At 35.6% G+C, this 22,074-nt stretch overlaps 1 protein-coding gene across 1 annotated transcript; it reads right to left on the bottom strand.

The window, feature by feature from the left end:
• Positions 1–334: 334 nt before the first annotated feature.
• On the bottom strand, positions 335–21,171 carry LOC145570471 (mediator of RNA polymerase II transcription subunit 33A-like). The gene is made up of 12 exons (XM_081629567.1): positions 20,578–21,171; positions 19,039–19,149; positions 18,310–18,657; positions 16,171–16,490; positions 16,000–16,091; positions 14,204–14,543; positions 11,080–11,287; positions 9,921–10,035; positions 9,664–9,825; positions 6,243–6,888; positions 3,221–3,427; positions 335–1,783 (listed from the first exon to the last, which is right to left on the bottom strand). Exons 1-12 carry the CDS (start codon positions 20,859–20,861, stop codon positions 669–671), a joined length of 3,948 nt encoding a protein of 1,315 aa, XP_081485693.1. The 5' UTR covers positions 20,862–21,171; the 3' UTR covers positions 335–668.
• Between the last annotated feature and the right edge of the window lie 903 nt (positions 21,172–22,074).

Below are 22,074 nucleotides of genomic sequence, written 5' to 3'. Positions count from 1 at the left end.
TGACCTTTTCCTCTCATCTTCCACTCAATCCTCGCTTCACACGCTGGATTACCATTCAATCTCCATAACCATTATGTCCTCTTGTTTTTTTTATCCATCTTCATCACAAAACTAAGCTAAATGCAGAAATAATACATCAAATGAAAGTTCGGCTATTAGACTTAACTATTTTTATATTGTTTGCAAGCTTACGATTGTATTCTTAAAATTGGTGAGACATTGATATCAACAGTTAGAATCTTTATAGGCAAAGAAGCATCTGATTAATATGACAGCCTGACTGGATCTTAAAGAGTGTTTGCTCGTAGCAACTGTACAGAGTTAGAACTGTGAATAACTAGTAAATCTTGCATTTGGCTTCGAGGTTAATATTACAAGCGTTCATTTTGTGCACATTTTTCCTGTATTTATTTACTCAACTGATCAGAAAATGCCTACATTATCAGTAAATAAGCTAATATACTCGGTTGCCTTAATCTCTTTCACTTCCTAACAAGGGCTACAACTTTACACTTTTTAGGGGGAAAATATTTAAGGAAAATGAGTTAAATGGCTAGCATGTATACATCAAGCGAGATCAAAGATAATGCTTCTGCATGATGAAGCTAAGTTGTACACAGCTACTTGAGACCAGAAATTAGTTTTGAATAGAAACTATGTGAAACTTATCAGGCACTTTCAATGATCAGCTCAGCAGCAGCACCCATTGCATTTATACCACTAACACCCACCAAAGCGACAGCCAATTCTTCTTCATTCCACAGCCTCAAACCCTTGCTCAAGCTCTTCAAAATATGCACGTCAATTTCCTGCAACCATGCAGGGATGCATCTCACCAACAAACCCAAAAATCCTGACACATAAGCCCTCCAAGTGGCCAAATCACATCCAAGGGAAATCTTTCCTTCAAGAGCAGTAGCCACAAATTCAAGGTGGGAAGCAAGGACCTTGGATCTCAATTTTGAGGCTGATGATGCTGCATCAATGCCCCAGGCAAATAGCCCACAAAGAACTGCAAAGTAAGCCAGTGCATAACCACTTAATGTTGCAACAACACCCCCTGATTCTCCAATGCCAACTGTCCTCTGGGTTGATATAAACCATGAAGGTAACATTTCTTTAAGCAAAGTTTGCAGTAGATTTATTCCCCCAGATATCCAGACAAAGGAAGCTCCAACTGAAGCAGCAAGCTTGACACGTGACATAGCAGAAGTGAGAGAAACTTGTCTGTATCTCATTCCAAATTTGCATTTCTTTAATTTTCCTATTGTCTCATTGGATAAACCACCAGTCGCAATACCTTTCACTGACATCATCAGAAGAGAGACAATTTCTTCTGCCACAAAAGTGATGTTCCTGATGAATGGAGACACACGTAGGTAAAAGATACCAGGAGCAACAGGGGACATCCCATTGGAATAACCGGAACCAAATCCATGTCCAAGGAGAGCACCCACACCTCCATTTCGACATCTAGGGGATGCATTAAACCCCAAGACCGAAGAAAAACAGCTTCTCAGAAGCTGCACCACAGCATCATTGTTAAGGTTGAAGACAGCGCGTGAGGCAGAATGGATAAGGAAGTCACTCCACCGCTTGGCCTTTTGAGCCCAGAGAGCTGCTACAATAGGCATGCAAGGCCAAGGACAGCAAGCTGCAAGTACGACCACTCCCCTACCAACCAAGTTCAAATAACGTTCATTGGCTTTATCAATTTTGTAAGTTATGGTGAGGCTCAGTAGTGCAGCTAATGGTAAAGGAAGCGTAGGAATAGAGTTACCCACTGCACGAGCAACACAAAACAAGGAAAATTAAAAGGAGTCATCACATTCTTTAAACAATACTATACATGTTTTAAATTTCTAATTTTGCTGAAAATAAATGGTCAAAATAAGCAGTGCGCGTAAATGAGAATCTAGAGGGGCAACCAAATAATGGTTGCCAGTGAAAAGTATCTGAGCAGTTAAAGAAGAGCAGATTCATTGGTAATAACTAGGAAATTTAGGGATAGGTTGCTTGCCTTTCAGATGAGAAAGAAAGGGAAGATTACGCGCGCTCTCTCTCTCTCTCTCTCATATACATATATATATATATATATATATATATATATATATATGACGACATTTTACAAATAACCCTAATTTATTTTCAAATTGCAGTTATTTATGTATTAAATGCAATTATTTATTTTTTCCACAATCCCAAAGCGTATTAAAAGCACAGGTTTCCACTATCCCAAAGTGTTTTTGCTGCAATTTTTATCATCTAGGTTTTTAAAGTGGAATCTATTTTGTTTTGTTTATTATAATGATATAGGGAAGATCGTCCTCTTTTAAAGCTTTTAAATGATTTTTCCCAATTCCTAATAGGTTGAGCAAAAGAATAAGGGAGTACTTCCTTAGTTTCCTTTACTCGCAATAATTAGAAAATTTTGATATAATATACCTTCTACATATTACTTTTTTGCAAGAAACAACCTTATAAATTTTTTATATTATCCTCATAGGCTCAAACTTAATCTGCCATTTTGCAATGCACCAAGAAAATGACAACATAGAGTCCATCCAAATTCCTATATTGTACCACATTGGCAAATAAGACAGAAGTAAGGAACTGGCTTCTAGAAAATATTGCTAAGGAATTAAGGTGGGCCACCAAACACTAAAAAGCTTTCTCAAACCCAGGTCCCTAGGCTAAGATCTATTCTACTTGGAAATCTATGGAAGTGCCAACATTTCACAAAAAGCAGCATTTAGGTCATCAAATTATGTGTCAACTATATAGGAAAGCAGCTACCTTCATGCTATACTTATTTACAAAATGTGTTGATTTTTAAAAAGAAATCCGTCTAAGTACTCACAGTCTTTATGGTGTCAACTCCACTCAAGATTGTCAGTAAGTCATCAAGTTGGAGCTAGAAGAAGCGCAAAAAGGTATGAGCTATGAGATTGTCTTTAAATGGAGAAAGACAAGAAAAACAAGGTATCAGGCAGCATAATCACACATTCACACCACTCATTATTCATACTTCATAGACAATTCTACTAATTTCAAGTCCTTGGATTGTGGAATGCCTGGAGGGTGGCTAAAGAAAAACAAAGAAAGAAAGGTAGTACTACTAACAAAGAATGAGAAGCAAGCAAATATATTACTCTTAATCTTTATCATGGACACAGAAACTAAGTTCACCAGAGCAACATGGGAGATTCAAGAAAGGTACCTGTAGCAAGACTGGGAACATCAATGCCGGTGGTAGCCAAAACTTTATGTATTTGTTGTTCAACCATGGATAAATTAGCCGCAGGACTTGGCCAATCAGTTCCATTCATAGAAACTGGCTTCCAGACTCCCCTAGTTACTTCGGCTGTGAAGTAGCTCAATATGCTTGCCAAAGACGCTGGAAGAAAGTCAGCAAGATCCTTGAGCCCTATAATCCAAAGTTAGCTTCTTCAGTAGCCATAACATTTAAATGTTAAAATCCTCAAATATACCAAAATTCAAAGACCAGATTTAAAAGCATGCAATACCAAACCAAAAATGACAGCATAGGCACCAATTAAAAACAATAATGTTTAAGATAGGAAACTATAACAACAATCGGCAGCCCACAGAGCCAAATATAGGAAATTAATTAATGGCCATGTTATTTCAATAAAACTCATCTTCAGCGATAAGATGCCATCACAGTTTTTTCCAACTTTTACTGCTGAGAGATATCTATTGCAGCCTTTTACTGCTGTACACTGTCAGCTGTAATGATCCATTGCTAATATTCAGACACCTACAAACGTCTAAACCTTCTACAATTTTCTTAAATCAAAAACTTTTAGAAGGCATATTTCCTTCAACAGCTTTGTAAACTATTCCAACACTTATCTAGTTTTCAGATGAGAAAAGGTTTTACTATCTGAAAATATATATCCCCGAAATCTGGCATCAGACCAATTTCACCTGAAGTGCACTAAAAATAGCTAGTTATATAAAAAGAATGACACAAACAGAAACAAGCATTCGCAAGCTGAGTCTCGCCATCTGAGTGCTGACTGCTGATCATAACACAGTTGAGGTAAAGTGCAAGTGTGCAACTCAAAATAAGGGTGAGAAGCTGAGAAACCTCAAGGCACTAGCTTAGACTCATGTTGATAACTAGCTTAAGACATAACTTATGATGGGACATTAATCTGTCCATCCCAAAAAGATTGGCCCAATTTACTTCCCAACAAGATTGTCCCATTTCCTTATTTTATAACAAGGCCTCCACAATCTTTATCTACTCTTTTTACTAACCCACATGCTGTGTTACATGGACTCAGCACTTTACCCCTTCATACCCGTGTCGTGTCGACACGACACGACCCGAAATCGGGTACGAAATCTGGGTCAGACCTGGCACTGTGCACTCGGACACGGCAGTGAAGAAAAGAGGAAGAGGAGAGAGAACGAGAGGGTATCCATGGTTTCAAAACTCGAATACTCTGCCATGGAAACAAAGAGAGAAAAGAAAAGAGGTAGAGGAGAGGGAATGGGGTTGGTAAAAGTAAAAAAGGAGTACAGATTATGGGGCTGTCTTTCTTTTTTTATTATAAAAAAAGGCATATGTTGTTTTACAGTAGAACTTTTATTTAAATACCACTCCTTTTTTTTAACTTGACCTTTTGACTAGAAATTACATTTGACTTTTATGTGTTGGACTTTTAAATTTATATCTATTTAAAATTATTACTGGATTTTTAAACTTATAATCTTAAAATGATATCCTATTTATAATTTAGAGCTAATATAGTATGAAGGAACTTATTGAATTTTTAATTTTTGATAGAAATAAATTAAATAAATACTGCATATTTAATTTTAAATTTTAAATAATTCTAAAAATTAAGATTTTTTCCGTGTCCTCGTACCCGTGTCCAAACTCGAACGTTGTCCCCGTATCCTGAAATTTTGGAGTTGACGTACCGGACACTCGGATCCTTACTAGTATTGGATCCTTCTATCCGAGTCCATGTAACATAGCCCACAAGCAAAGTGACAAAACTACCTCAGTCAATAATAGGTGTGGAGGGGTTAGGTTTTGAGCTAATCAGGTAAGTCTATTGTGTTCAGAGAGAGTTTCAATGTCTGCAGGTAATGGAACATCAGCCTCAAAAGGTCAAAATTATCTCCTTGACCATTCCCCAATGCCCTTTGAGTTCATCACATTAGCAGCCACAATTTTCCAAGACCCCAACGGCAAGTGCTAAATTCAGCCAAAAGAAGGGAAGGAATTGAATAGGAGAAGCCAAATGCAGCAAGCAAATGACGCTTTTCATCCCTCCTTCCAAACTTAAACCATTATCTTATATTTAACCCACTGCCCCCCATCCTTCATATCACTCCACCACCCACAACAGTATTCCCCTTTCCATCAATTTCCTTTAAGAAATTAAAACATGTTTGTTTCAATATCACAAACGGATTTGATATTTTCTCCCCAAGAACCTTTTTATAACACATCTCAGCGAAAACCACATCCTTTTGGTCTCATTGTTATGAAACATTGACTCGCTGTTACATCCATTCTTTATTCAAAATTGGCTCTACGCGTCAAGGGAGCAGAGAAAGGTCATAAAAAGGAGGAAAAAACATTAACTTAGCAGATAAACTGCATTCCCACAACCAAAGAAGAGAAGAACATGTGGCAAGGGGCTTTCATGTTGGTATAGCAGTGTATAACAAGGCATTGATTTTATTTCCTAACTTGATTGCACTAACGAGGAGAAACAGCTAGCTATAGTTGATAAATCACAGCCACAGTGCTACATAGAAGAGTTTTAGACTTGTAGTGTTGTAGGTATGCCTAGAAGTCTAGAACAATATAGAAATGTATGAATATAATATGAATCTTTTATACACCTTAGAGTTCAAGAAATAAATACTTTACTACTTTATTCAACATGTAAATCTCAAAAATTAAATCCCTCTGTGGCTCAGTCCCTATTTAGTTGACACACTTTGACCAACACAAAGTTTTAAGCAAATTTATCCGACATCTTATTTTATTGTGTAATTGTTGATTAAGAAATATATATTCTATTATTGTTAGTGGGTAGCGGGGTATTATTTCATCAGCTGAATAACATAATCATGCTGCATCCGTGATTTTTTTTTTTTTTTTTTTTCCATTTTGCATGTTCTACTTCAGAGTCAAATTACATAAAATACAAATTTTAGGCACATAAAACTACTAGGGATTGCATACCAACCTGTGGCTAGGTCGCGTGGAGACAACTTATCATATGCACATGCTGTTAAAGCCGCATCTAGAACAAAGGGAAGAGCTTCTAAAATATCCCATGCAGGTAGTTGCAGCCGTAGTACAGCCTCTTCCATAGATGAACCAGACGAACTGCTACTTCCAGAAGCTGTACCTCTATTCATTTTCTTAAAGAGCATAGTTAAAAGAGCCTCAACGATTTGATGGACGGGGGTACCTGGCGTAAGACCAGAAAGTGGGGAGGCAATGCAAGCTTGATGCTGTCTATACCAACATTTTAATTTAGGAAAAGAATCCATAAATATGGGTTCAGTGGAGGGTAGAGTTATCAACTTGGAAATTCTCTGGTATCTGCTCTGATCTTTGGCTGCACTGCCAAATGATGCTAGCTGGGAGTTCCTCACCAGGAGAAGGTACTCTGGACTTAGCTGGGATGCCACTGATGGCACATCACCCAAGGCTTGCTCAATAGGCGTATGATCAAAACACCACAGTTTCAAAAGAAGAGTAAATGCATTAGAGAACACTGCGTGAGAATTTATTTCCTCTCCTGTGGAAAGAGTCCATGATATTTTTGGAGAACAAGATCCAAAAACCTCACAAATGGGCATCAGTTCTCCAGCAAGATGTGGAACCTGAAACAATCATCAACAAAACAAATACATGAGACTGGAACTCAAAGCAATTCTTCTTTGGAAATTGAACAGTGAATCTATGCTTAAACCTCTCTACCTTCATTCTGCCACTTGCAATCTTATGTGCATGCAATGCATCCTGTTTATGATGTTAGTGATGATTTTCTAGGAAAATATCAAAATCATGCATCCTCTGATCTTTTGTGACTACAGTTCCATGTCTTAAAGTATGCATAGTAATGGTGGCTTTTTAGGTTGAGTTTTGCTACAACTGACAGCATATCCAAACTTGTTTGGTGAATTCAGAAAATCCTATAGGTGAAGGGGTTCATGCAAGCAAAATGTGGAGATTCAGGTTGGTGGCGAAACAGAGGTTTGCCCTGTAATTAGGTATGGTACCTGAATACCTGATGTCCTCTGTGTTTTATATTACAGGATTGGGTTTGGCTGATTGTGGTGCCTCTGGGAGTTATTTCTGGGGCAATACATTTTGGATATTACTTAGCTTACATCGTATGGCACTTTATGGCAGCCTCAGTTCAAGTTTCAAACACCCTCCTGCTAGGAATTAGCATGGTTTCTGACAAGATTACAGCTTTAATTATGGCAGAAATTAGGGAAGAACAATGATGATTATACTGATAATATGTGAATTACACTAATAGAAGGATAATTCCACTTTCGAGAGGTGGATTCTCTCCTAATATGAGCTTTCGAGAGGCTCACTCTCTCCCAATAACATAACGTCAACAATATTCAACATGATGATTATTCCTCCTAATGAGGCCTATTTAAAGAAAAACTCTCATAACAAACTCTAACTTATTCCCCAAGCTACTACTAATAGGCTATGACTAACATACCCTTCCCCTAATATGGATTCCTTGCACCTCCATGGACTATGGTTTACCTCAATCACTCGTTCTAATTATATTGTTAGCTTTTTATTCCTTTATTATATTCTTATTTATAGGGAGGTATACTCTTTATAATTTATCCAAAAAAAAAAAAACCACTAAACCTAACAAGGCATACCTTTATCTTCCAGAAAAATTGATCTAAGTAAGAACCAAAATCCTCTTCCTAAGCATTGGGAAATCTGGATAAGTTTACATATCAATGACAGCATTTCCCATGACAAAAATGTAAAATTTTTATATAAGTGGCCTCTTTAAGAGAGGCAAACCTAAAAGATGCTAGAATGATTTTTCTAAGGTAGGATTCAACATGAAAATACAATGCTGAAATGGCAGCCTATAACTGCTTTTACCCAAAGAGACTTTCAAATGCCCACTCCACTAACTTCATGCTCTCTTGACCATTCCTGGTTTCCTGCAGTGGCCCTCTTATCTCTAAGCAAACTCCAGGAGACTTTGCTTTGATAAATCCATTTTTAATAAGAAGTCAAATACCAAACTACCATCCTACCTGAAGCAACGAACTTCATTATGTAGGAATGGTAACAAAGAAGAAAATTGTGAGTTACACAACATTTATGTTTTTTATCTTAAAAAACACATATCTATCTTTCCTATCAGTTCAATTGAGAAAAAGTTCCTTTAATGATGCATCCTTTCCAAATCCAAATTCCAAGCTACAGAACTACCTTTTTAGTTACTTACAAACAGATCTTCCTGCTTCTGATTAACTCCACATTGAAATATTTACATTTTTTTCCCCTCCAGTTTACAAGCCATATTAGCTGGTGGAACAGTAACCAGGAACATAAAGTGAATCAGTAACATAGGATGCCCTCAAACCATGTATCCATCATTCTTTAGACAAGCACTAAGACCTTTACACTTCAAGACTCATTTTCAGCTGTTTATTAGTCAAATTGTATTTAAACTGTGCAACCAGAGGCAGGCCCAAGTAGGAAATAGGTAGATAGTCCACTCTCTATACAAAGATCGCAAATTTGAAACAACCTCAACAAGGATCAGCAGATCCCTGTTAATCACAATTTTTAACTTGCCGTCAGTCTGTCACATTAATTATCAGACGAGCATACACTAAAAAGACAGAAGAAAACACATGCAGAAGTGTGGAGGATGGTTCCACGAGAATTTTCGAAACAAAACAAACCAATGCATTTTAAGATCATAACTTCCCCTCATCAAGGTTTCAAGTTCCTTTTTTGAGAATTTTGCACAGCTGGAGTCATATATTAGCTTCTGAAAAAAAGTTACATGTCATACTTCTAAATGACTCGTTAATTTTACTACTGTCTCTTGAAAATTCAACTTGCAGTCGAGCCATCCTACTTCCTAGCATCAGAAACATGAAGCATATTCAAGACAAAACACAGACAAAAAATTAATTTTCTGTGCTTAATTTCGCAACTGCTTTCCACCTTTACTTTTTCCTAATGACTGCATGAAAATCTACAAATTTGATCTTTTACTCGTATTTTTTAAAAGCAAATCTATCTTTCTGATTCCTATAGCTCCAAGTGAAATGACAATTTGATGTCCCAAGCCTTTACAAGAGAAAGAGAAAATATAAATTCTTGCCAGCTCAATGAGAACTCAACTCCTAAAAAATAATGCTAAAAAGGAGCTACAAAACACAAAGGGTGGGGAAGTTGAACGGCAAGAGTTGGATAGTAGAACACATATCATCTCCAACATGAATGACAATAGTACCATCAAAATTTTGTAACATAAATTACTGAGAATTGATTAATTTTATGGACTACATCAACCAATAGATTATCAAATTTAACAAAAGCATTTTCGACGAAATCAAAATAAAGAAGCAACCAGTTCAACCTACCAATCCATGAAGTGAAAAGATCTGCACAATGTCAACTGTTGCTATGCCAATAAGGAGAACATTCAAGAATGGCCCATAACTGATCAAATGACTCTCACTTCCAGAATACTCTGCTGGAATGGGAGGTGACAGCAACCTTAAAAGAAATAGGACAGTGTGTTCCTGGAGAAAAAGATCATATGTAGCAACCATAAAACAATCAGGATGTATGAAAAAAATGAAAAGGGCACAAAAACACCAACGAATAGCAGCTATACCTGCACATTCCAACCACGAATAAGCGATGCCCCACAGAGAATTGTGGCAGCAGATATCTTCTCATCATCTGATCCGCCAACTGCAATCTCATATATTTTCTCTATCTCTGCTAAGCTTCCGATCAGACAAAAGGGAAGTGAGTTCTAAAACGCTGAGAGGGGGGGAGGGAGGGCTATTATGTATCAAGGCACCAGAAATATAATACATAAAAGCAGAATAAGATTATGGAGTATTCTTTTTCATTTAATTTTCCTGCCTTTTTCTGCACTTTCAGGAACCTGATTAATAAAGAATTACTTTCCGAAACAAGGGTAAAGGGAGGATGAACGACATTCTTTTTTTTACAAATTATGAGGTACAAAAGTAAAATGGCTCGTTAAACCACCTAGGTCTCCTTTTTGGTATGAAAACATTACAAAGCTTTTCTTTCCAAAACAAAGATCTGACAAAAATATCCTTTCCATTATATTTAGTGGTAAGTTTATGTCAAAATTCCCTTTCGCCCGCATACGGAGGATAGAATCCCAACAGAAAAGCAGGTGTGCGAGTACAGAACTTATCCTCAAGAAGAATTAAGCTACAGCATTGACTAAATGAAATCATTAAACAATTAATAGACAGAACCCAATCAAAGAATGGGGAACTTCAAGTCTTCAAGGCAGAAGTAAGCCAAAGGAATTTAGTTGCTTTTAAAAAAATTTAGTCTCCCAACCAGAAACAAAAATATGGCCATGCAACTAGCTTCATTAATTAAATTCTTGGGGGTGGTACTAATGATATCGAATCTGGTCTACAATTTGTGGGTGAATATCAGCAAAGATATCACTGACGTATAGAAACCCTATTCCCAGCTATAGACCTCATAAGATGAGAGAGAGAGAGAGAGAGAGCGACTTCATGTTTTGTATAACCTTAAAGTGAAGAGAAAAAAATTATTTTAAAAAACAAGTGTAAATTTATAGAATTAGTTTACAAATTAAAAAAAAAAAAGGGGGGGGGGGGGGGGGGGTGGAATAATAAACAACAACAACAAAACCACCACCCCACCATAATAGCACCTTCAACTCCAGCGTCCAGCCCCACATTCCATTTAAAGCACAAAGAAATACTAAGGTATACATTAAATATAGCAATGTGGTATCAAGTGAAGCATTGTACCTTGAAGCAGGGCAGGAAACCAGAGCATTCACCAATGCAGAAGTAAGTGGGGAACCTTTCATTAATGATGACCAACCAGTAACTTGTCCAGATACACGGGGAATTTGGTTGACCCGTGCATTCACATAGCCAGGCCATGTGTATGCTGATATGTCCAATAAATTTCTAGCAATACAAGCCTCGACAATTAGATGGCGCAAATTCCCAGCTGGCAAGTTACAAGATAGGTCATCAAATAATGTATATACACAAACGCTTGTACTTCATAAATAAATATACACAAACGCTTGTACTTCATAAATAAAATTAATAAGCTAGATTAAAGGGTGTTAAGATCTAAAGAAGTAGCAACTAATGCAGCTAAGGCTAACCTGTATGCAGAAAAAGTCCAGGTTAAATTGTTAGAACTGAGAATGCCAAACAGGTGCACATAAATGAATATAATGGCACAATAACAAGGACGGAATAATGTCTATCCTTTTGCATAGGAACAAGATAAGAATGTGGTCATATATATACAATAAATCCAACATAAACATGATTAGTGACTTAGTGCCATATCCATTTAGCCTTTTAGTCCAGAACACACAAGCGAAGTCAATCCCTTATTTAGAACTTTAGAATACTTGAATTTATAAGAATTACAACTAATGAATCGCAATAGAATCAAGAATTAGTGTTCGGGAGTCCTTAAAAAAGGTTAAGTAACAAGCAGAGTGCCAAACACATTGTACATTGGAAAGAAGAGCATTAAGAATACCACAAAGCGCTCCATAAAAAATTGTGGTCACAGTAACGGTTGTGTTGTCGCATATATGGCTTGCAACAACAGTCAGATAGAGAAGATCGTTGACTACCCTGTAATTACTTTTTTAAAAAATCAACAAAAGTAAACTTTTTGAACCTCTAAAGTTATATTTTGTACTTATACCGCAATATTGCCAAAGTAATTATAAATACTCCATTACTTTTTTTTGTTTACACTATTTAAATTTAACTATTACAATAACCTTTTATCATAAATCAAGTGACACAATTATAAATTGTCTATATGAGTTCATTAAGGCAACATGAAATAGAATGCATAAAGAAAAGAAACAGAAAAGTAAAATAAACATTTTAACATCAGAGAAAAAAAAAATGAAGCCCAACCCATATCTCATTCAAGCTGTTTTTCAAATGTATAAATAACTAATTTTTTAAAAATAAACTTTGTAAAGTGGTCAAAGTCCACGTGTATTATTCTTCCTCCCAAGGAAGCCAATGACCAGTTTCTAGTACTATTTTCTTCTACTCTACACAAAAATATTTCAAAAGGAGACATTACTTCTATCTCTACTTTTTTCTCTCTTCCACATCACCTTCTCCATTTCTTAGATACAGGTACATCAAAGACCAGCAGACAAATCGCACAAAAAGAAACCCCAAAAGTCAAGATCTCCAATTTAAAGACCTTGGCAAATAGATCCATCAACATGATCTACACAAAAAATTACAATCATAAATCTATCTTTCTTTGTCCATCCATCCAAAGTTAACATTAACCTCACCAAGAATTAATAAACATTAAAATCTAATATGGTTCTTTTTGGCCATTGGTTCTTCCTCAAAAACTGTTCAAAAAATTCACGGTTGTTAAACTAACGATTGCAGAGTGGGGTTCTACCATTACAGAACGGCCATTGCAGCGAATTCGGGGTGATTTCTATCTCAGCATTATATACCAAGGCTTCACAGAACGGTCACTCAAAAACCCATTATATGATGCCCATTTCTAACAAAACAGCCAAGGTTGTTTTTAATGCCCCTAACACATAAAGATTCCACTGGGAACATCACAGTGGAGATATTTTAATTCTTAGAAATACGATTGACGGTTAAATACTCAGCTAAAATCTTAGGCATAACAATGATATGCTCATTTTACATAGTGTCTCTACCCTGTCTCTTAAGCATTTTATGAGTTTATTTGCATTCTTCAGAGAAATTGTATCTAGAATCTGCCCTCTAGTTGTGGTTTTAGCTTCACTTTATTTTGTAGGAGTTGGTGCTTTTCATCCACTTTTTCAACCTATTTGGAACAAACACGGAGGCTTTTATGATTGAAGTGTTTGTGACCTGGCTTTTTGGAGCTTTGAGATGCAAGATCGGCCTTTTGAAGAGGCAAGTTTGGCTTGGATCAAGTGAGTGCAAAATCAGGCCTAATGCACAACCCAGTCCACCAGAGAAGGTGGCCTGACCAGGCGTGCTACAAATGTTTTAAGGAAATTTTCAGCAGCTTGGTTTGCAGCCCTGATCGGACAGTAATATCTCAATTCACCGGGCGAGGTTGCAGGTTTGCAGCTCACATATTAGCAAGTTCATTTTCTCCCTCTTGACACTGGCTAAATTGGGCAATTTTGTTCAGCCCACCAGGTGTTCTGTTGATGCTGTTTTAGTCTTTTTCTATTATTGTTATCTTTTCAGGTAGCCTATATAAATCTATAAAGAGGCATATGAGACTTCTGCTGTTATTGTTTTAACTCCCTTTCATTAGACCCTAGTTTTAGGTTTTCAATATTATTCTCTCAACTTTTGCAATTGGATCAAAGTTTTATTTCAATTCAAGACTTTGTTTCCTCCTCAATTAGAATTATCGTCTTTTTCCCTATTATCTATATTACTTATCGCCTAACTTTTTATTGCTTATCCCATTATCATGTCTTTGAATGTTAAACTTGCTGTCTCTATTTTAATACGAGTGAGTAGTATTTTCTAGGGTTGGACAATGGACATCTATGAATGCATAAAGGGAATTTAATTGAATGGATTGATTGCTTATAAAATCACATTATCTTTCTATAGTTTGTTAACATTACTTAGTTGATTTGATTCTGGCCGGATTTGATTGATTAATTTTATTTACATCGATTATGAGCCATGAGGTAAATAAATAAAATAAATAAATAAATATTTAAAAAAAAAAAAAGAAAAAAAAAAACAGTAGTAAATTGCGAAAGATTGCTAGTTACATGTTCTAAGGGTAACAAATGACTTGACCTGTCAAACAGACTGTCAATCACTTAGCTACAATGAAAGTACAACATAGAAGCATATTCGTGAAAGCAGAGAAGAAACCACTCACCACAATTAATTGGTACATCACTGACACTGACAGAATCAAGGTATCCACTGCTAATATTGAGTCCCGAAAGATACATTATAGCTTTGATAGCAGCCTGATTTGCAATTGAAGCAACAGAAGGTGGAGGAGTCAACAAGCCTTCATACTCACCTAACTGCTGCAAACTGGAAACCAACTCATGGCGACGACTACTAGAAGCCTGTTTATCCTCCCTTTGATTAAACTCAGACCCCTTAATATCTTCGCCAATAAGGTTAAGAAGCACAAGAGGTGTAATGGATAATAACATGCACATGCAAGAGTCAAGACGAGCTACAGGACCATCACAGGGATTTTTCTCCTGAAACAGTAACGAAGGAAATAACATCAATAAAAAACATGAGATACATACATTATACTTCCATATATTCCATATCCCTTGTATCCAAGAATACATGAATCTCTCAAATGTAGAAAAAGGCCTACAAAATTCCCTAATCATCAACAATTATACATGGACCTCAAAGTTAAAGGCCTGAAGTTATCTAGCAACAAAGTATGGTAGTGTACTTTTAACCTGAATTTCACTTATCTAATCTTATCATACTTTATTAGTCCTGGCCTTATATAATATGAACTAATCTGAACTTATAAGCCCTTATATTATCTTATTTGAATTTATTAATCCTTATCTTATCTTATCTAATTTTATTTGAACTTATTTAACCTTAAAAAATTTATTAAAAAAAATAAATAAAAACAAATAAATAAATAAAACAAAGTGAAAACAAGGTAAAGAAAACAGAGCCTTACACAAAACTTCCTTTCCTATGAAGCAACTATTTTATGGAGTGGTAGCAGACAGGCTGATGCCATTGATTGAGTTACCAATCTTTAGATTACTAAGTATAAGCATGCTCTCTTTCTTGACAAAAGAGCTAGTTATAAAAAAAAAAAAAAAAAAAAAAAAATTAAAAATACAATCTGAGGTTAATAATCAAAGGGAAAGGGAATGAACAAGCCCCATTCCCTTTGTTGACGTTTGTTTGTCATTCCCTTTACCCACTTTTATTTTTGAGTTCACCCAAATTTATTCTACATTGATTCCACCCCCCCCCCCTAGCCTTTTCCATTCTTTTTCCTTAGCCACCACTACACCACCATACCCACACCAGCCACCACCCTTTCTACCCTACCCCCACCACCCAGCCTCACTTGCCGCCCCTCGCTGCACCTCCCACACCCCTTGCTGCAAGGGGTGTGGGAGATGCGGCGAGTGAGGATGGGTGGTGGCTGGAAAAGTGGGAAAATGAAGAAAGAGGGGGTTGTGTGGTGGTGGTGGTGGTGATTCCCTTTGTGTTTTTTACAACAAATAACATACTAAATGTGATGTGCTTCCTTCCATGCTTTTTCTTTCCCTTTGTTCATTCCATTCCATTTACCCCTGCAAACCAAACGGACCCTTATAATGTAGAATAAGACTAATACAGCATTAGCTTACAGCCAACAAATGTGATAAGGCTTTTCTACACTGACTTGTAATTTTTTAACCCTTTTAAGGCAGAAGAAGATATTGTTTCTCCAAATGAATAGATATTACTATAACCTCCCATATTAGTCGTCAGATGTAAATGAGAATAATTAAAGAAGCAGTGTTTCCCACCATTTATATATTACTTTTGGCCAATAGCATATAAAATGTCATGTATATTGTAATTGGAAACTTGACAGCTATTTTGGTATATCTAAAGAAGGAAAACTTGACAGCCACAATGGGACAGAAATAGTATTATGCTACTTAGACTGAATAAATATACCCTTTGAACAAGGCGTAAGATTGCAATCCATAAGCCTAGGAAGGTGTCATGCCATGGGGTGCTATAAAGTGCCTGGAGTGATTTGACCATACCTGCATGTGAAGCAAGTAAATTCTCAATTCATATGATATGACACAAATCACAACATGAAACACCAAGTGAAAAACATACTAGTAAGTGTATCAATGGCACATGTTGGAGTAACTACAATTCCTTCCATAGCATCTTCTAAAAACAGGTCAATTGGGAGCCACAGAGAAGAATTACTAGCACCATGGCATTGAATAGAGGATGGTAAAAAGCATCCAGGGGCCATTACTGCATGAAACTGGTGCTGTAGGCTTGTCTTGCTTTGCCAATGAAGATGCTTGCTTGTATCAGATGCCATCTGCGCAAATATTTCTGGAGTTGTGAGCTTGGAACTCCTTAAGGCCAATGATTTTGAAGCAAGTAGTTGTAGATGTTGGTAGAAAACACTCCAATGTGAGGGCCTAGGCAATGCATGAAAGGGATCAGAACTTAATGTTGGTTGCCCTATAATTAATTATACATAAATAAATTATTAAATATTTAATTACTTTCCCCAATAGAAATAATAGTCAGATACAGTAGTTTGAGATGTTGAGAAATTCACTCTCCTGAAATAGGAGTTTAACATAATTAAATATCCCAAGTGCCATTATTTGAACTGAATAATGGATAGATGATGGGGATGATGTAACCCTTGTTGTTTCTTTTAGATAAGAAAAATTCCACTAAAAGAAAATTAATTACAGAGTAAGGAGAACTATAATCCAACACCAAGAAACCATAAAGAAGAATCTCCAAAGAAACTAAACAGAAGAATCTCCAACTTTGATTTAAATCCGATAGGAAGAATCCAAGAAAGACTTGGAAACATAAGCGAAGAGAAGAGAAATACTGTTCTTACTCAAAAAAAATCTTGGCAAAGGACCTGAATCTTGAAGATTCTGGTGTTGATATAATAACCAAATTACCACATTATGGCCAATAAGCTCAATACCAAAGGATTCTACATCCCAAGCAAACATAAAAGGTCTACGGGTGCTATAAAAAAGTTGCAAAACACACCCACATATATTTAGCAATCCTGCAAAGCCATAAAGGAAGGCACCAGTCTCCCATTGGCAACAGTTTAGGCAACAATGATCCACTGGAATTGGGTTTCTATATAAATCAGTATCACTGTTTTATTCAGACTTATGAATGACTAGCCACAGTTCAATTGTCAATAGAATAAAAAGACTTCTGAATACAAATCTCAATGTAGTGCAGAAGAGATCTGGAAATTGTCATAAGGAGTCAAGTAGCATGCTAGAAAACATTACCCCCATCAACCTAAGCCATTAAGTGATGCTCTTATTGTAAATAAATATAAATAACTATTAACTACACTATATGTTACAAAGAGGGGAATAGGGTGAGATTATATTCAATCAGTCAATCAAAGCCTTAATCCCATAAGTGAGATTACATTCTTGACACTTTTTTTAAATAATTATGTTGACCCATAACCCTAATCCTCTTTTTACAATCCTACAACTTTCAATTATTACTAGCAACTTTGTTGTAAATTTTAACCTCGGCTATATATTGTATATCCACCTCAGATCTATAATTTAGCCATTACTTGATAATCATATAAAAAAATTATTAAAAAAAAAAAAAAAAAAAAAAAAAAAAAAAAAAAAAAAAAAAATTGAATGGAAGTTTTTAATAACATTTATTAAAAGCCATACAACATCTATATTAGAATTTAAAATCAATAATTAGTTAATTACAAATCAAATTGGATCAAATAAACCTATCCCATATAAAACTACAGTTGTCGTATGTGATGACATTTCTACAATCAAAATACCTTTTTTATATACTGAATATTTGATTCATGCATTCTTCCACGATGAAGTCAAAATGATCAAAGTGAGTCATAAGTTAGCAGTCCCAAGTCACATTATAATAATTTAATAAAATAAAATAAAATAAAATAAAATAATCTTATGCATTCTAAATATAAAACTACTTTTTCTTTAAATTCAAGTATAAACTACATAAATAAGATGGGCCTTTTTAGCAATTAATTTAAAGTCCAAGTGCAGTACAACAGTTTTATTTTAAAATAATGCAGCATCATTGCAAGAGTGCAACAACTATTTACATAAGTAAGCAAGTAATGCTAAAGATGTTCAACTAAAATTTAGACCCTTGCAATCTCCTGTTTCAATTAGCAAAGAAATAATTTAGAAGATGAAATTATATACACAAGCACCATAATAAAATAGCGCTTACATATTTTGACGCACCAAAAAAAGAATCTGTGATGTTACTTTACTCTGCAAAGATTCTACTATCATCTCAACAGCCATCAAGGTATTCCTCTTCAGTACTCCCTCTTGGAATTCTATTTTCTTTTCCAAAAAGCGGCCATGATTATCAATATCCATATCCTGTATCCCAGTCAGCCATCTAGAACTCTTCTCTGGACTGTATTCCAGCAACCCTTCATCATCCAAAGATGCATCAACCAATTGCCACACGTTGGAAAATATAAAAAGCACTGAAAGAACAGCAGGACAAGAAGCTTGAATCCCATAGAGATCTGAAAGATGTAGAGCATCATCTATGGCTTTCAAGATTCTGCAACCAAATTTAAGTTAAATGTTAAAAACATAGCCATAACATCAATCACATATCTGATAAAGATGGACTAATACATACGAAACCCACTAATAACATATTCCAAGAATGTTAACTAATCCGTATCAACTAAAAGAAAAGGCTGTACTGGAGCAATCCAAATAGGACTTTTCTTCATAAAACCACATGCATTCTGCCACATTATTGCATTTTAGTAACACTATCTTATTCTTTTCTTTGTTTTAATCTTTGCCCTTCAAAGCCTTCATTAAAAATTAATCAAACATATTTCAAATAAATACTCAGTAAACCTAGAAGCACCCTAATTTTCATAACATGCAGTCCCCTTTCTAAAGGAGAACGGCTCAAAGTTATGCTTACTTCTCATGGTTTGATTCATGCAGTTGAGATGCAAATGAAGAGCCATATCTTTTAAGTAGTTCCATATAGAGTCTATAGGCGGCCGGATGAAGACGTCGACTTGAAATCACCCTGCAAAATGTCAAAATACAATTGAAGTTGACAGCACCAAGTGCAGCTAGTAGGAGTATACACTGACAGAGAATACAAAAGGCAACATTAAACTAGAGAAGGTTTTTTATTTTTATTTTTTGGAATTTCTGTAGAAAGAGAAAAGCAAGAGTAGTACAACCATAAATAGTAGAAATTCTTTCATCATCATAAAGATGTAAAGTATTAGAGGACATGAGTCTTCTAGAGCTAGAGGGCGAAAAAACTGTGCCAATCACACTTTTGGATAAAGACAAGGCATGCGACAACAGACTTACAAAATATGGGATCCTAGGTATAATGAGATAATGAGTTGAAAGTAGAGTAGACAACTCGATTTAAGAGTTCTTTAAATATAGTTTGTTTAATGATTATAATAGAAAATTGTGGAAAGGTAATTATAAGGATTTTAGTAAAGGTCTTTCAGTTAATTTATGCCTTTTTTTTTCCATAGCTCTTCTTTTTCCTTCAAAATTGATAAAAAAAACTAGGGAAAACAACAGAAAACTAAAAAATAATCAACTACAAAAGTACAAAATTACTCATTTTTCAATAGTTTTACATAATAACAATTAATTGAAAACTTTATCAGACTCTATTTATCAAAGGTTTCCATGATAACAAACCAAGCAAATGAAAGTTAGAGATTTCCATACATTAATGTAGGTTTACTTTTCTATAATTTCTATAGTTTTATGACCCCTTTTTTTTCCACATTAAATTGGTTCCCAATCTTCCCAACCAAAGTATGAGTCCTTCGTCCTTCCTCACTAGGAACTTCCAACTGCACCTCACCAACACCAATTCAAATTTGTTTCCCCAAGTAGGAAAAAAAAAAAAAAAAAAACTCTTCTCTCCTCCCTCATGATAAAAGCAAGCAACTCACAAAAGTCGGCCCAAATTCATTGCAAACACACACACAAACCACTCTCCCTCCTCCCTCTCCTACCTACCCATCCAATCAACTTCCCCCACCCTCTTCAAACCACAAACTCAATCCTTATTTATACGTAGTATGTGCCCCATTTTGCAATACATGATCAAAAAGTAGGCTTAAATGTTATGGTCTGATTAATTATACCCAAATTTTGCCATTGTCGTATTTTATACCTCTCCTTTCTACCATCTTGATGCTATAAGCTCAATCCCCACTTTTGTGAACACTTTACGCCAAGTCGCCAACACATAGCCGTCGTTAATTCGTATACCACATACAATACCAATCTGTCTAATTGACCCTTAAACATAATTATGCTTTCCCTAACAGTTAATCCTTGATCAATACACAAATTTTCACCATCGATTACATTTATACAACAAAAACACATTAAAATTAGTCAATATAGCATCAAATTAAGCATCAAACTATAACTTAATATGATCAAAAATATGCATAAAAATCAAAATTACCTAGTAGAAAGCAAAGCAAGAACAAGCATAGGAGGAACAAACTTAAGAGCCAACGCTTTTTCCAGAAACTTCCATGTAATTGGAAAATTGTTATTCCAGCAAATATGAGAAACCAACAGATGAGAGAGCTCAACGGAAGGTAGAGTCAACCCAGCCGAGTTGAGGATGGAACCGAGTTGAATCGCCCAAACCATTGGATCAGTGTTCTTCTCTTGAGCTAATTTGGTAAGTTCGAGAACAGTGTCCCAGATTCCTCCTCCATTTGTTTGCACGGTTTCCGCCATTGTTGAATTCTTGAACAAGATCGAGAGAAAATTTGGGGAGGAGCTCTTTATTTTTTATTTTAGAGTGTGGGTTTTGACTGGAAGAAATGAAGAGTCAGTTCTGGTGGCGAAGGGAGATTCGGCTGCGATAGGCATTGATATGTTACGTTACTCGAGTTGTGGCTGGAAATTAAAAGGAAATTATACAAGAATCCTCTTTCTCTCTCTTCTCTTTCCTTTCTCCATCTTCTCACTAATCTGTTTTTGGTTCTTCTCATGGTTTTCTCAATTAAGACCCCTTTATCTTTCTCACGGTCACACCCTTTTTCTTTCTCACGGTCACACCCTTGTGATTATCTCGTTCAATTTGGATTTTGGGTTCTTTTTTCTTGTTCGTCGCTTAAGTGGTCAAGTTTGGCTATAAAAATTCCAAATTTGGTGTTTTTTATTGTTGAATTTGACCATATAAACCTATAAAAATTGAAATTTGAGATAGGTTTGTTGATATTTGTGGGTTTTTTTTTTTGTTTATTTTATCATGATTTTTCCTTTTTTTAATTTTGGTAATTTGTCTTTTTTTTTCCTGATTATCTGTAGTTTATTTCGATTTTTTTGTTGTTGAATGGCATTTATTTTGATTTTTAGTTTCGATTTTTTTTTCTTTTTTTCGTTTTTGGGGATTATTTTGGCTATGGTGTATTTTTATGTTGTGTTTTTGGTGGTTTGCCGGGGCCCCGTCTGGTGGAGTGTGGGGTGGTATGCTGGTCTGTGGGTGGGTATTGGTGCTAGTGGAGGGTAGGGTGATAGAGCTGAAAATGGGTGTCAAAAATTGGTGTTTTCTTTTTCTTCATTTTTGTTGTGTTTTTGGTTTGATTTTTTCATTTGAGTTTCCATATCTTAGGTTTATTTTATTTATTTATTTTGTGTTTAATTTCTTTTTTTAATTCAATGGAAAATCTAGTACCTAATTTATGTGTCAACGAATTTATTTTCCCTTTATTTTTGCAAAGAATTACCTGCTATAGAAGGTCAAAACTTGTTTGAGTACCTTGTTTGCTTCACTCTAAACTTCAGTACCTCATCTTCAACTAATTGTAAATTTTAGTACCTTGTATTTTAGTTTACTCAACATATACCCATTTGTAGGGAATATTTCAAACATCAACATTGAACCCCACTGTGATCATGCACGTAAGCATGGTGGCGTCCAAAGGGAATGAAGCTAGAGCAAAAG

The sequence above is a fragment of the Chenopodium album genome, chromosome 12 (assembly GCF_948465745.1).
Source record: "Chenopodium album chromosome 12, dcCheAlbu1.1, whole genome shotgun sequence".
Classification (NCBI taxonomy): domain Eukaryota; kingdom Viridiplantae; phylum Streptophyta; class Magnoliopsida; order Caryophyllales; family Amaranthaceae; genus Chenopodium; species Chenopodium album.
The sequence above is the reverse complement of the archived record's forward strand: the minus strand, read 5'-3'. Positions and strand labels throughout refer to the sequence as shown.

Coding starts and splice junctions, on each gene's coding strand:
- LOC145570471 (XM_081629567.1), bottom strand. CDS start 20,861: ATGGCGGAAACCGTGCAAACAAATGGAGGAGGAATCTGGGACACTGTT. Junction 19,150..20,577: donor CTTGCTTTGCTTTCTACTAG/GTAATTTTGATT, acceptor GACATTTTGCAG/GGTGATTTCAAGTCGACGTC. Junction 6,889..9,663: donor TCTTTTCACTTCATGGATTG/GTAGGTTGAACT, acceptor TGATTGTTTCAG/GTTCCACATCTTGCTGGAGA.